The sequence below is a fragment of the Diadema antillarum genome, unplaced genomic scaffold (genome assembly GCF_040938485.1).
Source record: "Diadema antillarum isolate AM-2024a unplaced genomic scaffold, OU_Dant_1.0 seq00001976_RagTag, whole genome shotgun sequence".
Lineage (NCBI taxonomy): Eukaryota > Metazoa > Echinodermata > Echinoidea > Diadematoida > Diadematidae > Diadema > Diadema antillarum.
In genome coordinates this window covers 73,553-98,276 of record NW_027272634.1, presented here as the reverse complement: position 1 = coordinate 98,276, position 24,724 = coordinate 73,553, and the positions used below count along the sequence as shown (strand labels likewise).

The following is a 24,724-nucleotide window of genomic DNA, read 5'->3' as shown; positions in this document are numbered from 1 at the left end:
GCCATCTTCCCCTAGTAGGAGCCTGAGGGAAAAGGGAATCTCCCCAGCAGTTCTCACATTGGCGCATATTAACGAAATAGCTTGTACATGTACATTTGTAGGTTGTGGTGGATTGAATGCCTGGATTCCCTGGCATGGGACTTGGTGGTGGCGGAAATGTACAATGCTTTTTGCATGACACTGAAGTAGTTATTGCTACGAGTTCATGTATGTATGTTTGTGTATGTGCTCAGTCGTAATCCTGGATTAGCCATGTAATGAACCAGAATATGTTTTAAAGAATGTCACACTTTATCTGTAGCTGTTTTCTGATCTTATTGTAAAAAAAAAAAAAAAAATCACATTCGTCAGACTCTCAGATGGCAGCATATTCCCTGCCAATTTCATATGACATGTACAAGTATTATTACCTTCCCAAAAATCAAAGAATGTCTTGAATATTTTGGAAACTGAATGAAACATCATGTGTAGACTCTCACTCAAAATAGCGAATGAATAGAGAATCGAACAATGCTAACAGGCATAATAGTGCCAGATCGTATCTTGATGTGTGTTTGTTTTTGGTTTTTTTTATTTGTAATGGAATAGTAATTCTTTTAGCATACTCTTGTTAGCTATAGTTACATAATATTAAACAAAGCTTATTGTTTAATGTTTTGTTGTAATCTTCAAAGGACCCCCCTTTTTCCCTCATAAAAATTGTGGTCTTCTAAAGATTACTCTTAAGTAACATGGAATCCATCTGGCAAACATGTAAAAAAAATACTGAAGTAAACAAATTAAAAAAAAGACCTTCCAAAACTAATTCCAGCTGTCAATGGATAAACGTGAGAAACTCATAATCCTTTTATTATACGCTTATCATGCACTTCATATTTTTTCCTTCCAACCTTACAGAAGAAGAAGAAGAAGGAAATGGACCAGCAGGAGGGATGGGAGTACGCCCCCCTCTTCAATCTCAAGTTCCACGCCTCGGAGCGCAAGATGGACATGGTGCGCCGTCGCCGCTGGCACCGCAAGATGGTCGCCGAGTCCCCCAAGGCCTCTGCTGCTTTCTCCCTCACCGACCCGGTGAGTTGTGCGTAAAGTGGCCGGGCAATATCTTCATTGCATTTTTGTCCACTGTGGAGTTTTACAGTTTTAAATCATGAAAAGATAACAACTAAAAGTCATCACAGTCTTATTATGATTAATTTATTACAAACTTCAAAACAATTGCAACAATTACATACACTTTTGAATTCATTGAACAATGCACTGCTCCATCCAGAGTGTAGAGAAGGAAAAAAAATGCATTTCTGTGAATTAATCAAAAGTGGTACTGCTTTTCAGCATTTCGTCGCTGGTTCCACAAAGTGGCAGAATACCCAAAATTGCACGAAACTTCAGTTGTGAGTTCTCTTCATCCTGTGATGTACAATACCTGCTATTCTCCACCATAACACTGAATTTGAAGTAAAAATTATGTTTACTTGCAAAAATTGATAGTTCTTGAAGTGACGCAAGCCACAAAAATTATCCTTAATTTCACAAAAGTGACATGTATCATTGTGTCATTATGTGAAATTATTGCTCTGCGTGTTGGTTTGCTCACAAAAGGGAGCTCTACTGTACGTAGATGCCCTGTGTTTAGTCAAAGAGCGTAATAGAGTTTCACGCACCATGGGCTACGTCATTATTGAAAGCAAGACCAAGGACAGAAGGTAAGAGCTTTTTGTAAGTTTTGAATTATCAAAATGAAAATTATTTCATCAGATACAAAAGATTTGACAAATCATAAAATTGTTATCGCATATCTTACAGTGGTAGGTAGACTCTTTTCTAGACCAGAGTCTATAGTATTTTATTACAACTATGACAGTAGTATCAGTAATTAATATTTCGTGTTAGATTAAGGGCCTTCCATGTGTTTGTTTGAGGTGTTTACACCCCCTTTGGCTGATAAATTAATATCAGTGGTGTCAGGGGTGTATAAACGTCCTGTTTCAGCTGTAAAGGTACCTCCCTTTTGTAAAAACATCCAATATTTGGTTAGAGACGTCTCCCCTTTGGGATTTAGGTATAGGATGTTTCTTCCTATCTTACCATAACCCTCATCGAAATGAAACCCTTCTGCCGGACAACAAAAAATATCCCCCCCCCAAGACTGGCAGAATGGTCAAAGAAAATTTAAACTCCCCCTGTAATAAGAAAAAATCCTTGGTAGAGTTTTTTAAGAAGGTGTACTGTTTAGGGAATACTACACTTCGTCCCACTTTTCATGAAGTGACGGAAGCCGCACGGTTTCCGGGCGGCTTTCTGTCACTTCGTGAAAAGTGGGACGACTTAGAGCTTCAGAGGTTAAGTGTTTATATGTCACTTCATCTTATCTTATATTAGTCTTCAGTCATTCAAATAATGTATTTGCAATTAAACAGCATAACAGAGACAAACAAGCTATCTTCATCTTAAATGCCAACATAATCATCTTGAAAATGTTTACTTACAGTGTACTTATTTTCCTATAAATGTAGAAGAAAATTACCGTGTGTTCTAGTTCTACAAGAATGCCAAGTCATTTCATTCATGTAATAATCAATGTGTCTATGTGTCTGCAATTTTAATTACATCAGACACCGACAGAGCAGAAGTCAAGAACCTCACATCCACGAAAAGGAGGTTGGCTTCGGAAAGGAAAATCCCGCCAGCGGTCTTCCTCAGTAAAAGTGTGTGCTCTTGGAAACAAGTGGCAAAATGATGTTACCTATAATACTTTGTAACAATTATTGCAATGTTTGGGATATTCTACTGTAAAAGCTGTTATCTTGATGCTCAGATATTTTTGCAAATGAAGAGGTCACAGACATTTTCACGAGATGTTGTTTTCGTGATCAAAGTGCACTGATGCCTGTCTGTAAATTTACTGCGATCGTGAGCAGGTGGTGATATCTTTTGTGTGTTGTTAAATTTGCGGCCCAACATTTTGCCAAATTCACGAAAATTAAACCCTCACAAAACAAAAAATAACAGCTTTTTACAGTACATTAAAGTTCTTTAAACTTTAAGCACAAGCGTGTATGAACTGATCCATCCCTTAACAATCTCTACATTAGCATTGGACAGTGAGGACTGGCCTGAAGGTTAGTATCTACAGATTATATCAAAACATGAACTTCAAGTTCTTTATAACCTTTTGTCCTAGGGTGTACATCAGATAATCGTGAATAATGCTATAGCAAAAGAAAACAGGGGCCAATAGTTGATGTGAGTTCTTCATAAAGAACCATATTTATGGAACTACGAGGCAAAACTACACTGTAAATCTATATTACATGTATATTTGATGATACAATGTGTACATATGTATTTATAATGTTTCCACCTCAGTTTATGTAGAGTGTTCATACTTTGTATTCCATAATTTGCATTCAGTCTATGTAATATTCATATCCATGCGGGTATTTTGGTGCATTAGCGTTCACTCTTTAGTGGACATTCTAAATTTCCACACTTGTTAAGATTGTAAGATTCTCACTAACTGAAAGGATAATAGAATACAATATTACTGTCATAGCACAATGTATTGTGTGTTAATGTACTTACAAGTGTATGCACTGGGTATCTGATATTGTGGTACATTAAATGCCAAAGATAATATCATTTTATAATATGGATGTATCTTTCTTCTAAAATCACTTTTTTTTTTTTTGTAATTGGATATGTGTTTATTGTAATACATGTACTTTTATAATACTTTATAATACTTTTATAATATTATTTTCATTCCAAACTTGGAAATAATTACAGTCATTCAATATATTAAATATATCATGCCAATTTCGAAAGCTGTAATTTGTTCTATGTACAGTAAATCCAGTGATGTAAATTTATGGGAGTGATGAAAGTGGAATGTTCTGTTTTGTTTCACCCTCAATATGACTTTGTGAACATACATATTGTACACTGTACCTGAACCAGTAAATGTTGGGTCCTGTGAGAGGACCCATGATTATGAGATAATTATGTTTTAAAGATTCACAATGTTTAAAGATTTGCAACTTTGCAAAGTTATTGAGGCAGCCATTAACAATCAACTTCAGAAGTCCCTACTGGCTGATGGCTTCCTTCAGACCACCAGTTGGAGTTCAGACCTCATCAACTCACAGCTAATAGTTTAACCATCCTTACCCAACAAAGGTCCAACTCCTTGGATGAAGTGAATGAAGTACAGCTGATTGCCCTGGACATTGAAGGTGCTTTGATAGGGTCTGGCATCACAGTCTCTGCTCAACTCATCACAAAATGAGTGTGTGGAAAGTGTCTTTACCTGAATAAGGAGCTGCAGGTGTACTTGACAGATCAATCCATTAAAGCTGTCCTACTTCGGTCATTCCTCTAGTACTTCCTAGATCACTGCATCAGTTCCCGAGGGATCAATCGTGGGCCTGCCCCTCTTCTCTGTCTTCAATGGTGATCTTAGTGATGAGAGTGAAAATGTCGTCTACCTTTATGCAGATGACTCAACCCTGTTCTGTGAGATCAGATCCACCGATATCCCCAAGGCTATAACAGCTAGTCTGAACAGAGATTTGAAGAAGAGTAGGATCTGGGCAGACAAGTTGAAGGCATATTTGAACCATCAAAGGGCAAGGCAATGACAGTATCCAGGAAAAGGAATCAAACCAGGCCTGACCTTCCGATTGATGGCACAACTTTGGTGGAGAAGGATAAGCTACTTGGAGATTTTGGGAGTCACAATCAACTGCAAACTGTCCTGGACAAACCACATTCTCCAACATTGCATCAGGTGCTGGACTGGGGACCGTAAAGGACAATGGCTAAAAAGCTGGATAGGATAGGAGCTGTCTGCAAGACCCAAGTTTGAAGTGTAATGAATTACGCATCACTCTCATGAATGAGTGCCGGCCCAACATCTCTATGATTGCTAGACTCGATTCAGAGGAAGGCACTTTGAGCTATTACTTATGAAAATATCTTGGAGTGGATGACAGTGAAACCAGATCAGATATAAGTTCAAATAGATCTCTCCAACAAAGATGTCAGATGGCAGCAGCTACAGTCTTCTACGAAATGTACACCAGGCCCTACAGACTCTCATGCTCTGCTTCGTCAGCCATATGTTGTAAGGAGAAAACTTGCTGCAGCTTGTCAGTGCCTTGCCGTGCTCCTGCAGTGCCTGTCTCCAGAACCTTCTCCACTAACTGGACATTCATCCATACAGCAGTACATGTCTGGAACAGCTTGCGGTAATTATGCAGTAGGTGATATCACTGAAAATGGTGTGAATATCCTTCAGGACAAGATTGCTGAAGTACCTATTACGATGTGTTTGAAGCTTTGCCCCTGCACTCAACTTATTCCTGGTGTGGGTGGCTCTCATAAGACCACAGATGGAATTTGGAGCAGAAGCATGGAACTGCTTCATGACCACCTGTGTTGAAGACCTAGAAAGGGTTCAGAAAGCTGCTGCTCGCTTTGTCCATGAAGTTTACAGGACAGGTACATCTACATCATCCTTGCAACTTCTGGCTTCGGATGGGGCCCATTGCACAGTGGATAACTCTTTGCAAAAGCAAGAGTGCTCGGCAAAATCTACCTTTAAATTTGTAGACATTCCACTCACATCATTTGTCTTTTCAGCCTTTTCTGTTGACAGACTTCGTAGGTCATTCCCTCAAACCCACAATACCCAGTGCAACAGCTGATGTTTTAGAGTACTGGTACTCTTTCTACCCATGCACCATATAACAGTCTGGAACAGATCCATAATAGCTGTATCTGCACCTTCTGCTGCAAATTTCGAGGTGGCTGCTATTATACAGTATCTGTTGGAAGCATCTCTTCTAACCAGGAGCACCTCGTCTTTTACATGCACCTATCACTTTGTAAAATACAATGTACATCATGCATAATCTGTTTTTACTATTGGCTGATGACCCCACGTGCACCACATCCCAGTATACACTGTAGCATTCACAGTGAGCTTTAACAGGGATTAATCCGTCAAAGTTCCAAGGTTCCAAGAATCATTGATTAGGCCATTGGGATATACGTACATGTATATATCTTAGTGCATTGCTGCTTATGCTAGTTTCGTTTTGTTTTTTTGTATGTTTATATTTGTCATGGGCTATTATTCACTGAATATGCATTTCATTAAAAAAAAAAAAAGCCTTGTGCTCTGTGGTGTTAATGCAAAGTTCTTTCGGCAGTTCATAAAATGATGCATTTTGCTTCCTCATTAGTGTGTACCTACACGTTTTGTAAATCTAGTGACGGTATTATGAATTGATGAATACATTGTACCCTATTACTCATGTACATCAAATGTACATTGTTTACTTTCGCAAGGACATTTTATGAGTTGACGCATATTACATAACAGTTCAGCAGCTACCTTATTTTAAATTGTAATTTGTTTTAAATGTTATGATGTGTGTATTATCATATACAAAGATAATGATCAATTTGTTCAATGACTATCATAATTACAAGTACCGGTATATTTGTACCATTTACTGGCAATGCAGTTTTCAAGTTGACTGTTGAAGTACACGTACAGGTGTATGTACTATGTTTTTAAAAAGGATAAAGCGCACTTCCAAAACAGTTACATTGTAATGAATAAAAACATTTTGAATTGCCTTGTTAATGTACAAATTTTCATTATCATTGAAGCCAAAGAATGAAATAAAATATGAAGCTATTTACTACCTAACAATGGATTGATTTGTGATATGTTTTTGTACATCTCGTATTCAACCTTCAATATTATATACATAGATTTGTTGGAAAGAGACTTTTGAATGTAGAGTGCAGTCTATTAGAAAAATATAAAACTTGATCAAAGGACCATAGTAGTATGATGAGATGAAGGCATATACATATGTAGCTACACTGTACAAGGACAGAGGGTGAGAGAAAGAGAAAGGGAAAGCATCAAGATTGATTGTCTCCTTTTATCCCATCTCCAATTGTGCAACCGTAACTTCAAGCTCACCACTACCCTTCAATTGTTACCGTTTGCCTTCCTTACAGCCTCCTTTATGTCACTTCCCTCTTCCACTCTTCTCTTTCTAGGGTCTTCTTTTGCCAAACAACAATCCTCTCAAAGACTTCATACACATGGTGTTACCATAAACCTCTCTTCATTATTTACATCACAATGCAAATTTTCAAACAACATATGATGAACAATTATTTCCATCCTCAGTCTTATTATCTCACCTTTACTATTATAAATTTGTTTGTGGTTGAAAAGTCCTTTAGTTCTCTTTCTATTCACATACAATTTATCATGTTTAACAACAGAACACCACCCCCCCCCCCAAATTGACGGTTTCACAAATGTTAAAACTTTGATTGCGCTTTTCACAATACGCGGTTTTTCGTCACCATCTTGCCAATCTGCCACTTTGTGAAATGAGTGACAATCTGACAATGGAGCATTTTTGGGAAAAAATGAACACTTGAATTTGAAGCCAAATGAAGTGATCGTATTCACAGATAGAACAAGAACATAAAACAGTTGTGTTGTATATGAATCTTTGATACAGCATGACTTGTGCATATACGGTATACAGGGTCCCAACTTTATTAAGTATTTTACAGTGACTTTTGGCAAAAATACTGCATGTTTCTTGGCAAATATTTCTTTTTTCCAAAATGTTTTTACTACACACAATATGCATATGTCTTTTGCAAGGTGGAAGTACTGTTTTTCAATTTAAAAATAGTATGCCTTTCAATCTGTCGGAATACTGCAATGCCGCTGCAAGATTGACATCTCTGCATGTATTATACTTATGTGTGATCACTGGCACTTTAATAAGAGCCTACATTCCTGTACTAGTGTACATTTTGCTATTACAAAAGAGAAATAATTTGTTGTTTAACCCTTATACATTCATGGTAACTTGATGATGGTTTGTGCACAATGTCTGTGGGTTTTGTGGGTCAGCAATGGATTATTTGTTGTTGCTGTTGCAGCTTTATCATTAAACTCAGATTTTCTGTAGGAGTTACAATTTTGTAACTAAAAGTCTTGTAGTCCTTTACCTTTGGAAACCTGATGGTTTCTGCAGTGGGTTTCCTGTGTCTGAGAAGGGAACATGTTAAAGAATTATGTTTTTTTTTGTTGTTGCTTTCTCCCTAATAGGATGACGACGCCAAGGACAAGGACAAGGATGACGACGGCAAGAGTTCGAGGAAGTCAGCGCCAAGGATCTTTGTCACCTATCCAAGTATGGCTGGATTTCTGAAACTTGTATCCTGACATTTTTTTCCCATTTTAGTTCACGTACTGAATGTAAACCATACACTTGTACACCTACCAGTACTTTTAATAGAAATAATGGTGACTTCCAATACATTTGTGAGGGGAAAGCTTTTTTTTTTTTTTTTTTTTTTTGCAATTGTACCATGATCGTTTACATACATGTACATGATCTTTTCCAAAAATTGGCCATTTTTTTTTTTTAATAAATTGTTTGGAATGAGATACACCGTTCACAGGAGTGCAAAAACATGCACACAGTATGTAACGTAGTACACTGAAAGTGTAAAGGCTCCAAGATTGTCTCATTTGGAATATCCTTCCAGTATGAACAGCTTTATTGTAAAACTTGCAGTTGTCAGTCTTATACATTCTATTTCCCAACATTGTATTGTTTGTCTCCGTGTTTGCTTTGTAATAATTTTCTGTCACCCATAGCAAGGTATTGTGTATACCGATTACGGCATTAGATTTTAATACATTTGTTCTCCTACCTCAGCCTCGTACAAGTATCAGCTGCGCGCGTACATCTACCAGGGTAGGGATCTGATCGCGTCGGATTCGGACAGCTTCTCAGGTAAGCGACTTCTGCGACAGTGATAGTGACACCAGTGATACTAATCACCGTAAAACGGGGTGAATAGGGACAAATTTAAAGTTCTTATGATTGTATTTTTTTTCATGCAGCCCAGAGACTCAATATTATGTGGGGATTTTATGTCCACCTAAAATACCTTTAATTTGGTATTGTGAAAAAAAATTAATATTTGGAGGAAAAGTATGTTTTTTGATACAATGACACTGTCCCTATTGACCCCAAATTTGGGGTCAACAGGGACAACACTATTTTTTATCCAAAAAAAGCTGTTTGGAGGCATTTTTTTTTCAATCCATCCAATGAATTGGATTAAGGGAACAACTACAGAGTTTAAAAATGATATACAAACATTTAAGAGCAATCTATTCCATTGGTAAATCAATCTTTAACAAAAATTGCAACAGCCCAACAAAAGGAGCTGATATAAAAAAATGTGACCCATTAGGTCAAAGGTCAAGATTGAAAAGTAGGTCAAAACTTTACTAATCCATTGAATTGCACTCAAATATTAACCCACTTCTTCTTCAAGAGGCAAATCATGATGTACAATCTTATTTATACACTCTAAATTCAGTGTAACTTGACTCTTACGATGTCGGGATATTTTGGGAGTTCTTACAGCAATTATAAGCTGGCACCTATAGTATAAGTCTGACCCAAGCAGATGTGTTATTGGCATTAAAACATGCAGAAGACAGAGAAAAGGGTCATTAAATACAAGTGGAAAAGTCCTAGCCTGTCTTAGGCAGTGAAAAAAATTCCCATGAGGGTGGGTGGGGCCGGGGTTCCCAGACCCTTCCTTCTCAAGTTAGGGTTAAGACAGCAAAGTTCACTCTCATCTATGTATACAAAAGTGAAGCCACATATCCAAAGATCTTATTGCTCTCTTGTCAAGAGATTTAGAATAAAAATTCACACTTTTGGAAATGGCTGGACATAGCAGACATTTCAGAGCAATTTATGACATTATAATAGTTAATCATACAGAAAATTTAAAGGGCCAATCAAACGACACCATGGTGTCCCTATTCACCCCAGTCTAACTGATTTTTTGCCCAAGAGAAGAAAAAATGTCCTGTCACAAATTCCTGTTGGAATAATCATTTCATATTTAAAGGTGTGTTGTAGGACCTAATAGGCTAGATTCATGAACATTTTCAGCGAATTTCATTAATCAATGGCCACAGGAGCAGGAAAGTTTTGACCGCCCTGATTTTTCTGTGATTTTTTGAAAAATTTTTATTTGGACCTCCTGTACCCTTTAAAAAATTTTTCACATCAGGAGGACCACTTTCTGGACACTGTTGGATGGTCCTTCCATCCTGTGATAAAAATAAGAAAAAAAGTTCAAGCAAATATGAAACATGCACATTCAAAAAACTTTTCTCGGTTTTGTCCCTATTCACCTCGCCGTCCCTATTCACCCCGTTTTACGGCAGTGGTTACGTTGTACAGTTGACTTGCATCCTTCGTTTATTGCATTGCTTTGTATGAGAACACAAAAATCACTGTTTAGGGAGAACTATCATTTGTGACCCTGCACCACAAAACAAACAAAAAGTCGCCAGACATGGATTTTTAGTTAAGGGCAGATTCTTAAAGAGCACACTCTAAGCTTTAAAATGATGTGTAATTCACTTCAAATGGATTCTCCTAACCCATATGAATATTGGAAAGAAAGGACACACTCTGAAAAGGGTGAACTGAGAAGAGGCTCTGAAGTACAGGGTCTATTCAAGTGCTTGATCTTTACTAAGCCGTGCTACCTGTGCCATGAGTGGGACAAAAACATGACATAAGCCACCGGAGCAACAACAATTAAGGGATTATCAGATTAAGCTGAAATTGAGCATGGTCTATTACCACATTCCGACCATTATAAATACCAACTTTCAGAGCAGGAGCATCATCCTTTCAAAAGTTATTATAGTTGAAAGTGAAGAGGGTGCAAAGAATTTTCAGGAAATGAAAGAGGCCTCTGAGAAAAACCTGATTTCATAATCTACCAATAAAGGGGTTGTAGAAAAACTGCTGAAAACCCACTTTCCATTTCAATTCATGATCCCAAACTTAAGAATAATGTAGAAAAAGAATAGCTCTTTCAGAAAATATGGAAAACTCAAGATTGACTCGGTTGACCCATTTCACCTTTATTGAGTCCTCACGTAAAATCAAGGGGTGCGACTTTTTGTTTGTTTTGTGGTGCACGGTCACATTTAGAAACTCTTTTGTTTGGTGTTTGTTTGGTCAGACCCCTACGCCTACATCAGCTTCATGTCTCGCAGTCAGAAGACTGAGGTCATCAAGACAACGCTCAGTCCCACCTGGGACCAAACCCTCATCTTCGACGAGCTCGAGATCTTTGGCGACCCCAACCAGCTCGCAGCCAACCCGCCGCAGGTCGTCGTTGAGGTCTTCGACTTTGACAGCTTTGTAAGTTGGAAGAAAAGTTTCTAATTACTGAGTTTCGGAGAAACTACTCTTGATTAAAAACATATTTAGTTTTGGTCATGTCTTGCACTCATGTGAGAATAAATAATAACATTTTTTTTAAGTCACGGATAATATATTTTAATTTTTTCGAGTACTATTTGTTCAGTGTCATTCAAATGATATTGAACTTTGTGCCTCGGCTCCAAAGGATGCCGGATCAGCTGAGATGCATTATGATTTCAGATTGTCTGTCCATCCATCCTCCGTTGCTAGGCTACCAGACTACAATGATGGTAGACAAGGGATACAACTTTACTGTCATTGATTAGATGCCAAAAAAAGGTAATTTAATGAGGATTTATGTATGGTGGGAGATTATATCTTCTCTTCCTCTCTACATGGGTTGTTTTAGCTAGTATCGTTGTTTTTGGAAAATATTTGAAATTTCAAAATTCCGTAACTTGCTTGTATTTGGTTTGATCAATGAAACCTCTAATCATCCGTTTGTCTGATAAGCGCACAGGCTGAATAGCACCCTCCTGTACAATGTTGCCTCCTCGCTTCCATATAATGTGCTAATATTAATTTATCTGTGTTTTGTTTGTGTTTTCCTTCTTAATCTTGATTTCTGCATCCTGGCTGTCTGAATCCCTTGTTTTTCTTTGTGATTTTTCTTTAAAAAAAAATCTTAAATCTGAGCTAGGCATATACGACTGTAAGTGATTGCAGTGTGCCCCGTTTACACACACGCATGCATCATATTTATGCCTCTGCCCGGATTTACATCGCAAAAATTGCATGGCCAAAAGCCCCCAACTATAATTTGAGCAGATCACCGAATTTGTCAGTCAGGACAAATTTCTAAGTCTAGTTATGTTTTCTGGCTGTCCATCCATCCAACTCGGCATGTGGTGGTCAGTTTGTCCCATCCATTTGTCCCACACCTTTGCTATCGCAATTTCATTTTTAAAAAATGCTCTTTTTTTCCCCCGTAATTGTTTGTTTGTTTGTTTTTTGATAATCCAGCCCTGATTATGAGATGTAGATGAGCTGATTAGATTTTTGTCAAATCCTTAAAGTTCAAAGATCAAGATTCACTGAACTTTGCTTTTTTTTCAGCTGTTGCTTCATCTAGGAATGCCCTTGTGGTTTAAATGTCTTGCATGGCAGAAAGAAGTGAATTATTACCATGACTCGTTAGTGGTGAAAGGTGAAAGGTCACTGCCTGTGTGTTTGTGGTCAGGGTAGAAATAGATTTGCAACTTTTTGCATGAAAGTGATTGTAGTGGTACTGTAGGTCGAAGATCAAAGCCAGAGGTCATTCTTCTTTAGTTGAAATAAAAAAAAGGCATATTACTTCGTCTGAGAATGTCTATTGGTATTTTTATGTTATGATCAATAAGAAGGCCAGAAGTATAAAATCAACAACTGATTGTGGTTGACAATGGGTGAAGGGCAAAGATCACCAGTGCTTTCCAATAGCTATTAAAATTTCATGTTTGGCCATAAATTCCATTAGGGAAAAGCCAGATATTAGTGTCCTAGGTGTATTGGGTAAGAATGAACTGGAAGCTGCAAATGTATATGCTTTGTGCAAAGAGGGTTAAAGCTGAATCCTTGTTAAGTGGTCAAGATCAATGACCACTGAAATAACCATCAACATATACAACAATGTATATGAAGGGCCATGTTCATACAATGAGGGTTTTATCATGATTGCATGAGAAGCCTAGGATCCCCAGTAGACTGCACAAGTTGAAATGCTCTAGTTCACCATCTCTCTGCCATGTCTTTTAATGCATCCCCCAAATACAAATGTAGATGTAGAAAAGGTATCCCTTGGAAAAACAAAGGAAAATGGTGCTATGCAGTCTCTTTTACAGTCAGTTTTAGATTGTTTCTCGCAGTGAGGCAGCTGTAGAACATTGCATGTGGTGTAAAATGTCCTGTGCTTCTTCAAAACTTAAGAGTCTAGCACATAAAATAGGTCTGATGAAATTTGTAAGAGTAGAAAATTTTTCTGGAATAATTGGGCAGTTTGTAGTCTTACCAGACATGGTATGATATCCTGTAAGTTTACCAGTGTCTCGTCAATAGAACAGCAGGCTTTGAATCTGAAATCATTGATGCATGAGAAGAAAGAACCAATGAGTCTGCAGTGCATGAGGTGCAGAGCTTGTGGAGTGACCAACTAGTTTAATTTTGCAATATTTAGTATGTTTTTCCTTTAAAAAAATATTTTTAATAAAAGAAAAATTCTTGCAGTATTGGATTTAGAATTAGTATTCACAATTTTCCATTATTGTACCAAAATATATTTTTTTGTAAGTTTATGTATTTACCTGTTTATTTTTACTGTGCGTGAATATGTCACTTCATTTGCATAGGTTGGCAGCCCTACATTTCTTTCCAAACTAAGATTCAACATAAAAAGGGAAAAAGAATGTTTTCATTTTACTGTCTTCTTAAAAAGAAGCACACATCAATTTTTTGGCATAGTAAAATGACAGACATTATTATACAGTTTTACGTACATGGACATGTATGAAATTCTTGACATCTTCTTTTGAAGAGAAGTGCATGTCATCTCTTCCTAATACTCTGAAATGCAAAACGGAGTAGAATATTTTAGCCAAGCATAGAGCAATAGAACAACTGTATGAATGCTGGAAACAAGATACAGTTATGTATCCCCTCCTTTCTCCCCACTCCCAGCCAAATTGTGCATGATGCGCATGTTACTCTGTCTTTTGGTCTTCATTGCACACTGTACATGCCATATATTTTGAATAGCGAGTCTAATTTTGTTGCAAATCGGGACTTCTCCAAAAACTTTGCAAGTGGCTAAATATGTGATCTTAAGCACAGTAATGAATGGAGAATGGATGCGTGCACGTCATGTTAATGTCGGGATCAGAGTCTATATTTTGGAGTGTTTTTAAATTCGCAAATAGCACCCGACTTGCAAAATTCGCGAAATATAAGGCTTGTTTAGTATTTGGCAGTACATCTCATAGAAACCAGATAGTTGATTATCTCCCAAATTCATATTTGATATCTGAACTTTAAGATTGTCCTTAAAATATGTTTGAACAATTGACTGAAAATGTCAAAGCCTTTATATCAATTTGCATGTTAAGGGCGTTTTCAACTTATTTTTTTCTTTTTTTGTGATGGATTGTATGTGTGTGTGTGTGTGTGTGTGTGTGTGTGTGTGTGTGTGTGTGTGCTTTTGTGCATGTGAGTGGTCTAACACTTACATGAAAATATAATGAGCCAAATCAATGTCCTACCATCCAGGTGTTACAATAATATCTTGTACTTTTGCAAGACAGCAGATATACAGTATCGTGCCTGAGTGACAGAGATCACTAAAACTTGATCTGACAGGTGTAGTGAATACTCTCTCAGACCTCCCAACCATACTGAATTTGGAAGAAAGAATATGAATTTTGACCATTCCCAGCTCTTGTTTCAACAGGAGTTTCCTATTTTTTATGTCTCCGCCAACGAAGTGGCCGGAGGCATTATGTTTTCGGGTCGTCCGTCCGTCCGTCCGTCCGTACGTACGTACGTCCCGTTTTGTTTTTGTCGATATCTCAAGAACCGTGTGGTGGTTTTACATCAAACTTGGTATGAGGGTATATCCTGGGGGGATAATACTTTGTTTGGATTTTAGGGTCACGGGGTCAAAGGTCACAGATTATTTTGTGAAAAAAAAGGTTGAAAATTCATGTTTTTCTCCATATCTCGCAAAGGGTTCAAGGTATCTTCATGGAACTTAGTATATATGCTTGTTCCAATGGGCAGTGATTATTCAGGGAAGTTGGGGGTCATGGTTCAAAGGTCAGGGGGTCAAAGGTCAAGGTCAACTCAAAATATCACTACTTTCCTTATATTTATGCAATGCCTGAAGGTTTTTTTTTTTTTTTTACTTGATGTATACATGTATTACCCAGTATATATTCTGTGGGAAGTTTCTTGCCAAAAGGTCAAAGGTCAAAGGTCAAGTGAAAGTGCTGAATTGCACTTTTTCCTCTATATCTCAAAAGTAACTCAAGGTATCATCATGAAACTTACAATATTTATGCATGTTCAACCTAACAGTGATTCTCTTTGGAACTGTGAGGTCAAAGGTTAAAGGCCAGGTATAGATAATGCTATTTTCCCATTTGATACTGACATTATACTTTTTCTCAATACCTTGAAAATTACTCAATGCATAAACTTTTAAAAGGGTCAAAAGTCAAGTAAAAATCATCAGTTCCCCAAATACCTGCACTCTGACATTTTAATCATTCATCCAATTGAACCTAGTTCTAGGAAAGTAAACATTCAGCACATTTGTGTCAAACCTGTCATTTCAATATTTTGCCAATTGTGTGAAACTGTCATCACACATTGTCAAGACATTGTACTATAGACCTATTAGGAGAACCATGCATTATGGCGGAGGCATATCAGTCGCCGTAGCGATATATCTAGTTTCTGGATAATTTTACTGCACAATCCTATGGGAACTGCTCTTTCTTTCCTACTTTTGGGGCAAATCATCCCTATTTCTCAGTCAGAAAAGTTGGGAGGTCAGCTCTCTGTGCCTTTCTACTGTCTCACGCCAGCAGAGAGCCATGGTGTTTAGTGGAAGGAATACTGGATGATCAAAACTTTATGATATACGATGTACATTGTGACTTCATGCCCAGTTTAGATGCCGACTTATGTAAACTTATTCGAGTATTTTGTTTTTATTCTATGTGTACTCTGGTGCAGTCTCTTTGTCAAGAGAGGAAGCTGAAAAATGTCAATAGCACTGTGTAAATAGTCTTTGAATAATTCAGCATATACATAAAATGAGGTTTCAATTTAAATACCAATTGAGCTACATGTATGAATTGAAAGAAATACTTTTTTTTTTAAAGGTAGTCTTTAGTGTGGATTCATAATTTATGAATATTCATATTGTGTCTGTGTCTATGCTTGTAACTGTTATATTTACCAATTCTATGATGAATTTGCTTTCACCTGGCAAAATATTCATTAAAAATACCAGCAAAATGATTTTATTTTAATTCAAAATATATGAGATATCAGCACACAAGTGACAATTATTATGACATGAGTGTATGTGAACTGAGCTTGTTAATGTGATGTGACCCTGTTGCATAAAAAGATGCAGTCAAACATAAGTCCGGTATCAGCCAATCAGAATTGAGTATTCAAAGACTTATGTTTGATTTTCTGACTTACGTTTGATCTCAACTTGAATGCAACAGGGCCCTGGATGCTATCACGGGGGAGGGTTGTATTCAAGCTTCCCACACTCTGTAACTTTCCAGTCTTTTGACATTGTTCTCACAGGGCAGCAACGAGTTCATGGGCCGGACAGTGGTCAAGCCAATGGTCAAGCTGGACTCCTCGGACCAGCGTGTGTCCCGCCTTGCCTGGCACCAGTTCTACAAGGGTGAAGGGTTAGCTGGCGAGCTCCTAGCCTCCTTCGAGCTCTTCCTAATGGTACGGTGGAGGCTGCCCTCGATAGGGCATATTTCTATTCATGTTGACAGTGTGAATCCATATTCACTTTAGTTGTTTCATTTTTGTAATTACTGTTATCATGATTATTAGCATTATCATTATTATGATAATTGATGTAGGTATCATTTTTTATGTTATCATTGTTAGCATTATTATTCGTTTATTATACAAAATAGAGATTTTTCACTGCCTCTCTCCTGTGTAAAAGATTGATTCATATTCTGTTTTTGACAAAGATAATTCCTTTTTGTTTAGGCAAGTCATCTGATTTCCTTGGCTTTACAGTATGTCCCAAAAAATAATTACAATGGGGCCCTCTGCAATGATATCTTTATAAATACTGAATCAATCTAAATACAAATTCAGGGTATGAAACTATAACTCATTGCCCACATCTTACAGAAAACCCCATTCAATTTGCTTCAGTGGTCAAAGAGAAATGAGGAATTTTGTAGAGGATGTCGGGAATCTCTTCTGTTCAGATTCTGTCTATTATTCACACACAAGAGCATTGAATTGCTAAAATTGGAAGAATCAGACTTATGACATGCTTTACAACAATCCGCATTTCTCTGTGACCGCTTAATCAAATTGAATGGGGTTTTCTGCAAAATAGAGCTAAGATGTTATATTTTAAGACCCTGAAGTACCACTTAGACAGGTTGATCATATTGGGTGTTATCAACTCGAAAATCTGATCGTAATTTTTGGGGCGACTTACTGCAGTATGTCCCCCCAAAATTACAATCAGATTTTCGCGTTGATAACGCCCAATATGATTACATTTTTTAAATGCTACTTCAGGGTCTTGATATATAACATTTTAGCTCTATTTTGCAGAAATCCCCATTCGATTTGGTTAAGCGGTCACAGAGAAATGTGGATTGTTGCAAAGCATGTCATGAATATGATTCTTCCGAGTTTAGCACTTCGATGATTTTGTGTGTGAATAAATAGACAGAACTTGGACAGAAGAGATTCCTGACATCCTCTACAAAATTCTGTATTTCTCTTTGACCACTGAAGCAAATTGAGTGGGGTTTTCTGTAAGATGTGGGCAATGAATTATAGTTTCATACCCTGAATTTGTATTTAGATTGATTCACTATCTTTAAAGATATCATTACGGAGGGCCCCGTTGTAATCTTTTTGGGGACATACTGTATTGTCTGCAATTTTATCAGAAAAGGATAATAACAGGCTTAATGTTTGTTACGTGTGTGCATATCTTTGTGTTGATATATATATGTAGATGTTGATATATAAGTATGAGATATGTTAAGAAAAAAACGTGATCAAATATTATTTGTGTATTTTATTTTGAGAAAAGTTATATGACAAACAGATTTGCTGATATCCTGCCAAACCTTTTCTTGCAGTCTGAGACATCTGACCTGCCCTTCATGCCTCCAAAGAGGGGAGAACTGTACATCGTTCCCAACGGCATCAGGCCTGTGCTGCAGCGCACTGGAGTGGAGGTGGGACACGTTTTTCAACTTACTAAAAAACCAGAAACATTCATGGCATGGAGCTTTCACGAATTGGAGCCGACAGCCTTTTTTCACTGCGTGAAATTTGCACAAATCGCCACTGGCATTCAGTGCGTGGTGTATTATTTATATATCATGTTTGCAGTCTTCCTGTGAGATTATTGACATATTAAAACTGTGTTCTTAAGGTTATATCGAGGATATGGAATGACAAATTTAGCTGAAAATCACAGAAAAATTGCCATCAAAGTGCAAGCTCCATCATTTCTGAGAAATTCTACCTGTTAGTGGCAATTTGCATCATCCAGACTTGTGACTGTGATGTAATGTGGCATTTGAGATAGTCTGCTGAGTCGTGTGGAATATGAAGTTCCATTTGTTTTGTCATTACCGGTAATTTGAAACAGAATACCATGGGTATCTGCTGTTTGTACATTCAACTCCATTATAGCTGGTATCGTCATGGAGACTGATTGTTTGTCAACATATTGTGACCAGTTGTTTATGTTTTGCCACTGATGTATTCCAGGTGCTCTGCTGGGGTGTGCGGAACATGAAGAAGTACCAGCTGGCCTCGGTCACCTCGCCGAGTCTGGAGTTCGAGATCGGCGGGAAGATCATCCAGTCGAAGGTCATCAAGAACACCAAGAAGAACCCCAACTTTGACCAGCCAGTGCTCTTCCTGGACGTGGTAAGTGGAGTGACCATTGGAGTGACCAGTTGGCTCATTGCCCTGCTGCAACGCCACCAGCTAGGCAGTGCGTGATTGTCTTCTGTGAAGACATGTCCAGCTGTACCTAGCTGTGTTGCTGCCCTCTAGTGGCCATTTGGGATTAATCTTCACTGTTCTCAATTGTTATCTATGACACAAACATTGACTCGTATTCCATGCTTCCTATTAGATGGCATAACTTGATGAAGTTTTTTTTCTGTCACAAAATAGATATAAAATCTAGTCAGTTAGTGAGGACTGTTTTGATACAGTGATCTAAACAGTACCAGGTATATGTAGAGAAATATTAATGTTTCATATAATGTAATAAAAGGACACTCAGAATTACAATTATTTATTGTACAACCTCTTGTGGTTTTAGCATGAATTAAAAAAGCCTCCTCTCTTGTCACCTTCTTACTCCGACTCTCATTGATATTCTGTTTGTGTATCTATCTATTCATCTATCCTTCTATCAATCTATCTATCTATCTATCTATATATATATATATATCTATTAATCAATCTAATTCTATCTTGTCAATACATTTTTTATCTACTCATCGATCCATCTGTTGATCTATCTATCTGCTTTTTGTTTTTACATTTCTCAATCTACCTGTCTGTCTGTCTTCATATCTCTCTATCTACATGTGTATACCATTCTGTCCACCCACAAATCTATCCATCAATCCGTCCCATTTTCTACATCTGTCTATCTATCTGTGTATCTATTTATATAATTGTCTATCTATTTATCTATCTATCTATTTATCTATCTGTCTTTCTATCTATTTATCTCTCTATGTATCTATCTGTCTATCTACACTGTATCTGTCTCTCTATGTATGTATCTATCTATCTATCCATCTATCTTTTCATCTATCTATCTACATCTCTTGTCATCCGTGCTGTTTGTCTCTCACTCCTTCCCCTCTCTCGTTCGTAAAACTTTTCTCCTGCTGAAACCCCACCACAGGATCTCCCCAAGGAGGAGCTCTATACCCCGCCCATCAACATCAAGGTCCGCGACCACCGGGCCTTTGGCCGCAAGCCCATCGTTGGCATCTGCACCATCAAGAAGCTTGAGCCCTACCGCTGCGTTCCCGCGGTGGAAGGCGAGGCTGCCGATGCAGGAGAAACTCCAGGTAAAGTATCATTCAAATTAATTTCACTCCATCCTCTTCCCCCCCCCCCCCCCCCCATACCTGTAACTAAAGTAGCAACACATCCCAGTTGTATATTTCCACGCACACTACTCTCGCAACCTCTTTGTCAATTATTTGTTATCATATCGCTCATCTTTTGTAGAAATATGCTTGTCGATAATAGTCACGATTCTTGATACCAAAGTTGATCAATTATGCATCTTTTATTATGTAACCCACTTTTCTTCTGCATCGGATGATATCACACACACTCTTTTGGCAGTATTCTAACCAGCATGATGTGTATATGAAAGCCACTAGGAAATGAAGAGAAATAATAATATGAAGAAATCAGAGCTAAAATCTTATCCAATAGGAGAGAGAGAGGAGGAAATGTGTATCTACACAGCTCGTAGAGAAAATACCAAGCATACTTCTACTCCTGTGAAACACCCAGCGTAGCAAAGAGTAGCGAGTGTGTTTGTGGCCCGTTGTGTTGTAGGACTAATAACAACCTTCCAGAGTACACTAACCACATCCTCTACCCACTCTGATTCCAGACCATCTCAGGAAGGAAATGTCGTAATCGCCATCACAGAAACATCTCGTGACGCATGTTTGTGAATGTTCCGCCGTCCATCCATCCCCATCACATGTAGAATCGAACATTAACGACACAAGTGCAGATCAGTTTTACGATTCCCCACAATATGAACCCACTAAACTGAAGAATTTGCTGCCGCAATAGAGTACAAGTTAAATGTCAGAATACAAAAGCATTGTTATGTCTTAATGTGTGATTTTTATTTCGTTGAGATTGGTGAAGCCACGTGAAGTGATTGATAAAACCGCGTGAAGTGATTGATAATAGCAGATGCTGAGAAGCATCTTCCTTCATATGTTTAATGACAGTATACAGATGATACTTAAGAAGGAGATATACCTGCTTAATTATGACTTCCTCAATTTCATAGTGATGAGATGAGAAACGTGTCATCCACTCGCCTACAAATAGAAATTTGGATTTGCGCGGATCAATTCGTAATTAAGTGCGACAGTGTGAGGGATTTAAAACCAATAGCTAACAAGACCATAGCGTGATTGTATTTGACACTTCTCAAATACGGCCTGTGCTTTCCTAATTATGAGATTTTCTTCTCTTCACGCAATTTATTACTTAGAGATGGACATGTGTGATAAATAGGAAAAACAAAATTTGGGAAGACATTGTAGAAATGTGATTTGTGAAGATGCGGATGATTATCTCTTAATATCAAACTGCTTGTGGTGGCTATGAGCTATTGATTACTTCCTCATGCATTTATGTGTATAATAATTATATGAATGATAACTTTTATATCACACAGAAACAAGTTTGTTTATGGATACATGGACAGCACCATGACACAGTAACATCGTATATTATTCAATGTCTTTGTTCTGGGTTTTAACCATTTTCCACAGGGTGTACACTTCACAGGTTTCTGACATACTTGTATTTGTAAAGTCAATTGAAATGTGTAATCAGCTTTTCATATTCCTCATCAATTCTTGACATGGTTATATTTCAGTTTTTTCCAAGATTATTCCTGAGAATAACAGGAAAGTTTCAAAGCACATAAATTCTGAGATCAAAGTTAATTAAAATTTTTCTGATAAAATTTACAGGGCAGATACATGGTGTAGCTGTTACAGCTTTTGCCTGTTGCTTCAAATCATTTACAAAATGTATAAAATGATTATGCTGTTCAAGCTTGAATATAAGACCCATTTCAGTCCCCCTCCTGAACTGTCAAATATGAAAGAGTGCAAAGTGCAAACACACTCATACTTGTTCACCAGCTACATGTTGACTTCATTCATGTATCTGTAACAGAACTACTAGATACCTGTATTTGTTTTAGTCTGGTTGTCATGGTAACAGATCGCATGATAGTGTAATATCTTTTTGACCTTGCTTTAAGAGAGTTAACAAAAACCCTGATCACCTAAAGAATTAAGTCCATAGTCCAAAATCTTCTAACTTTCCACCCAATGTTTTTTAATGTCTGGATATTTTCACTGAAAAAAAAGAATAAGAGGGAAAGGGAATACTTTTCATTGGGTGATTAAACCAATGAGGTGTGGTTGAATCACCAGTTTTTCCAAGAAATGCTATAAAATCCTTGCCTTATCTGGATTGAATTTCATTTTTATTATTTGACTTGGAAGAAATGAATTGATCAGTGGTTATGATTCTCAGATTTTGTAAATCTTAAGATTTCTGTTCGTAGAAACAGGTCCCATGAGCTAAAAACTGTAGGACTAGGGAGTAGAGGGGAGAATTTGATTGCTGTGAAGACTTTGTTGTACTGTTTGTGATATCTAATAAGAGGTAAAATTCTTCTTTAGGCGTATAAAATGGTCCACTTTTGAAATCATACCTGGCCCAAAACGAGCTACGATGAGAAATGAGTCAAATACATGAATTTATACTTAAATACTTTTTATCAAAGAGGTATGGATATGGAGCCTGAGTGTGTCACAGACAGGTTGTGTTTGCACCTCTGCACCGGGTTACAGCACCTGTTGCTATAAAAGTTTGGTGCACCCCTCAAGCAAGGCAAGCAAGGCACTCCTTGGATGCTCCCCCTACCCACAACATGCAATCTTCTATATCTTTCCCCCCCACACTAGCTACCAATGGTGTCACAACACCCCCACAACAACAACCACCACAACAACCACCACAACAACAACCCCAGCCACCCCAAGAGGGGGCGCCGACAGAGAAAGGTAAATGCTCCTCCCACTCACCTCCCCCCTTCAAGGTCCGGTCTTATGCTGCATTTTTGATAGCCACTACCATCTAGCTTCCTTGACCCCTTCCACACTGTGCGATCCACCAGTCATGGAGTATGAAGTATATCATCACCTTAGTAAAAATAAATAAAAAAATCACACACCTGTATCGTCACTTTGCTGTCTGTTCACTGTGGATTGTACTAACTTTCTTCCTTTATTTTTATTTTTTTAATTCGTGCTGCTTCTGCCTTGTCATTTACCATTATCTCTGCGAGTTCTTTCTACATTGCTGTACAGTAGTTTTTAGTAAAAGTGATTGTTTTGTGTTCGTATGTGTGAGTGTTTTGTGTTCAGGGTTTGTGAGGGTCAATATTTGCATGTTTGAATCAACCAACATTTGGGGGAAAACACCCAATTTTGTCAAATTTTATGTAGTGTGTCTGTAAAGTTCAGCTTGGTCTGCCATTAGATTCCTTCGTAAAGCAGTAAGCGTGATGTTAACAGAAACACATGTATGTGGTTTGATATTATGCTTGAACAAAAGCTCTGAAAGTACACTCAACTGAGCTCTGCTATGTACATTGTATGGCATAGTTGCAAATATAGGTATAATTTATTGGCTTGCTTTCTTAGAAAATTGTTTCGAAATCTGATTTTAGACAGTTATGAATGATTTGGAATTATTTTTACAGAAGTAGCCAAATTATGATCAAAGGATTTTTTTTTTTAATGACTGAATAGATTACATAACCATGTTGTACATGTACCTCATGTTGGACATAGAGAAAGGAGAGAGAGACAGAGAGAGACAGAGAGACAGAGACAGAGAGGGGGAGAGAAAGAGAGAAATATACGTAGATAGGGAAGATGATTTATATGATTTAGTCATTGCACAGCAATTAAAATTTGCATGATTTAGAGTGGAATGATAACTGCACTTGCACTCCATGGGTGTACACGAATATATTACATACAGGTCTTTATGTGAAACCTATACCTATGCAATTCATGCACTTTCTCATACTCTGTCATTGCTGTGGTTGTGTACTCAAGGTTGACAATGATATCATATTAATTTGTAAGAGAAATGTAACATCAATATTTAGCATCGGTGGATAGTGGTGGGGGAGCATGGATTTGATTTGATGCATCTGTGGTGCAAGTATAATAATCAGTGCATCCATCGCAAATTTCCACACCTGTGTTGCATGCTAATGATATAGCCATTCACATTTACATTCTTTCTGTGATGATTTTTTCCAAATAAACAATGGAAAGATTTATTAGCATCAGCTGGTAAAAAAAAAAAAAAAAAAAAAATGTACAGAGGGACAAATAATTACATTTGGTATTGATAATGACATTTGCTCCTTTCTTGAATACTGAAAACAGAAGGCATTAAATGAATCTGAGAAGATGAGATAAATAGTGCAAGATTTTAGGGATCAGCAACTGTTGAGGATGCTTCAACATACAATGTAGGTGTCGCTTGGTGAGCTCATGGTCTAATCCCATTGGTTTAGTACCCACGTCAACTTCATAGTACAGAAAAGATTTATGGAATTGGGATGTATCATAAGGATTAGGATTAAGGCAGAGAGGATTAGAAGCACTGGGAGTTGGGTGAAGGGATTGGGTTTGGGTTCAAAGCTTTGTGGTCTTAAGCAAGGGGTACTGGCGACTCCTGTTATATCAAAGTCCTCAGGACCAGCGATGTTCTTCTGTCATATCGAAGTTTCATAACAGCCAAAC

General features: G+C 37.6%; 1 protein-coding gene across 1 annotated transcript in view; it reads left to right on the top strand.

Moving 5' to 3' along the window:
* Positions 1-24,724, top strand: part of LOC139713461 (dysferlin-like) — a 113,665-nt gene that overhangs the window by 30,419 nt on the left and 58,522 nt on the right. The window contains exons 19-27 of the mRNA XM_071625188.1: positions 898-1,071; positions 8,159-8,243; positions 8,775-8,852; positions 11,125-11,306; positions 16,665-16,817; positions 18,218-18,316; positions 18,858-19,019; positions 20,020-20,188; positions 22,865-22,963. Coding sequence (XP_071481289.1) covers positions 898-1,071; positions 8,159-8,243; positions 8,775-8,852; positions 11,125-11,306; positions 16,665-16,817; positions 18,218-18,316; positions 18,858-19,019; positions 20,020-20,188; positions 22,865-22,963 — 1,201 coding nt within the window. The remainder of the gene's footprint in view (positions 1-897; positions 1,072-8,158; positions 8,244-8,774; positions 8,853-11,124; positions 11,307-16,664; positions 16,818-18,217; positions 18,317-18,857; positions 19,020-20,019; positions 20,189-22,864; positions 22,964-24,724) is intronic.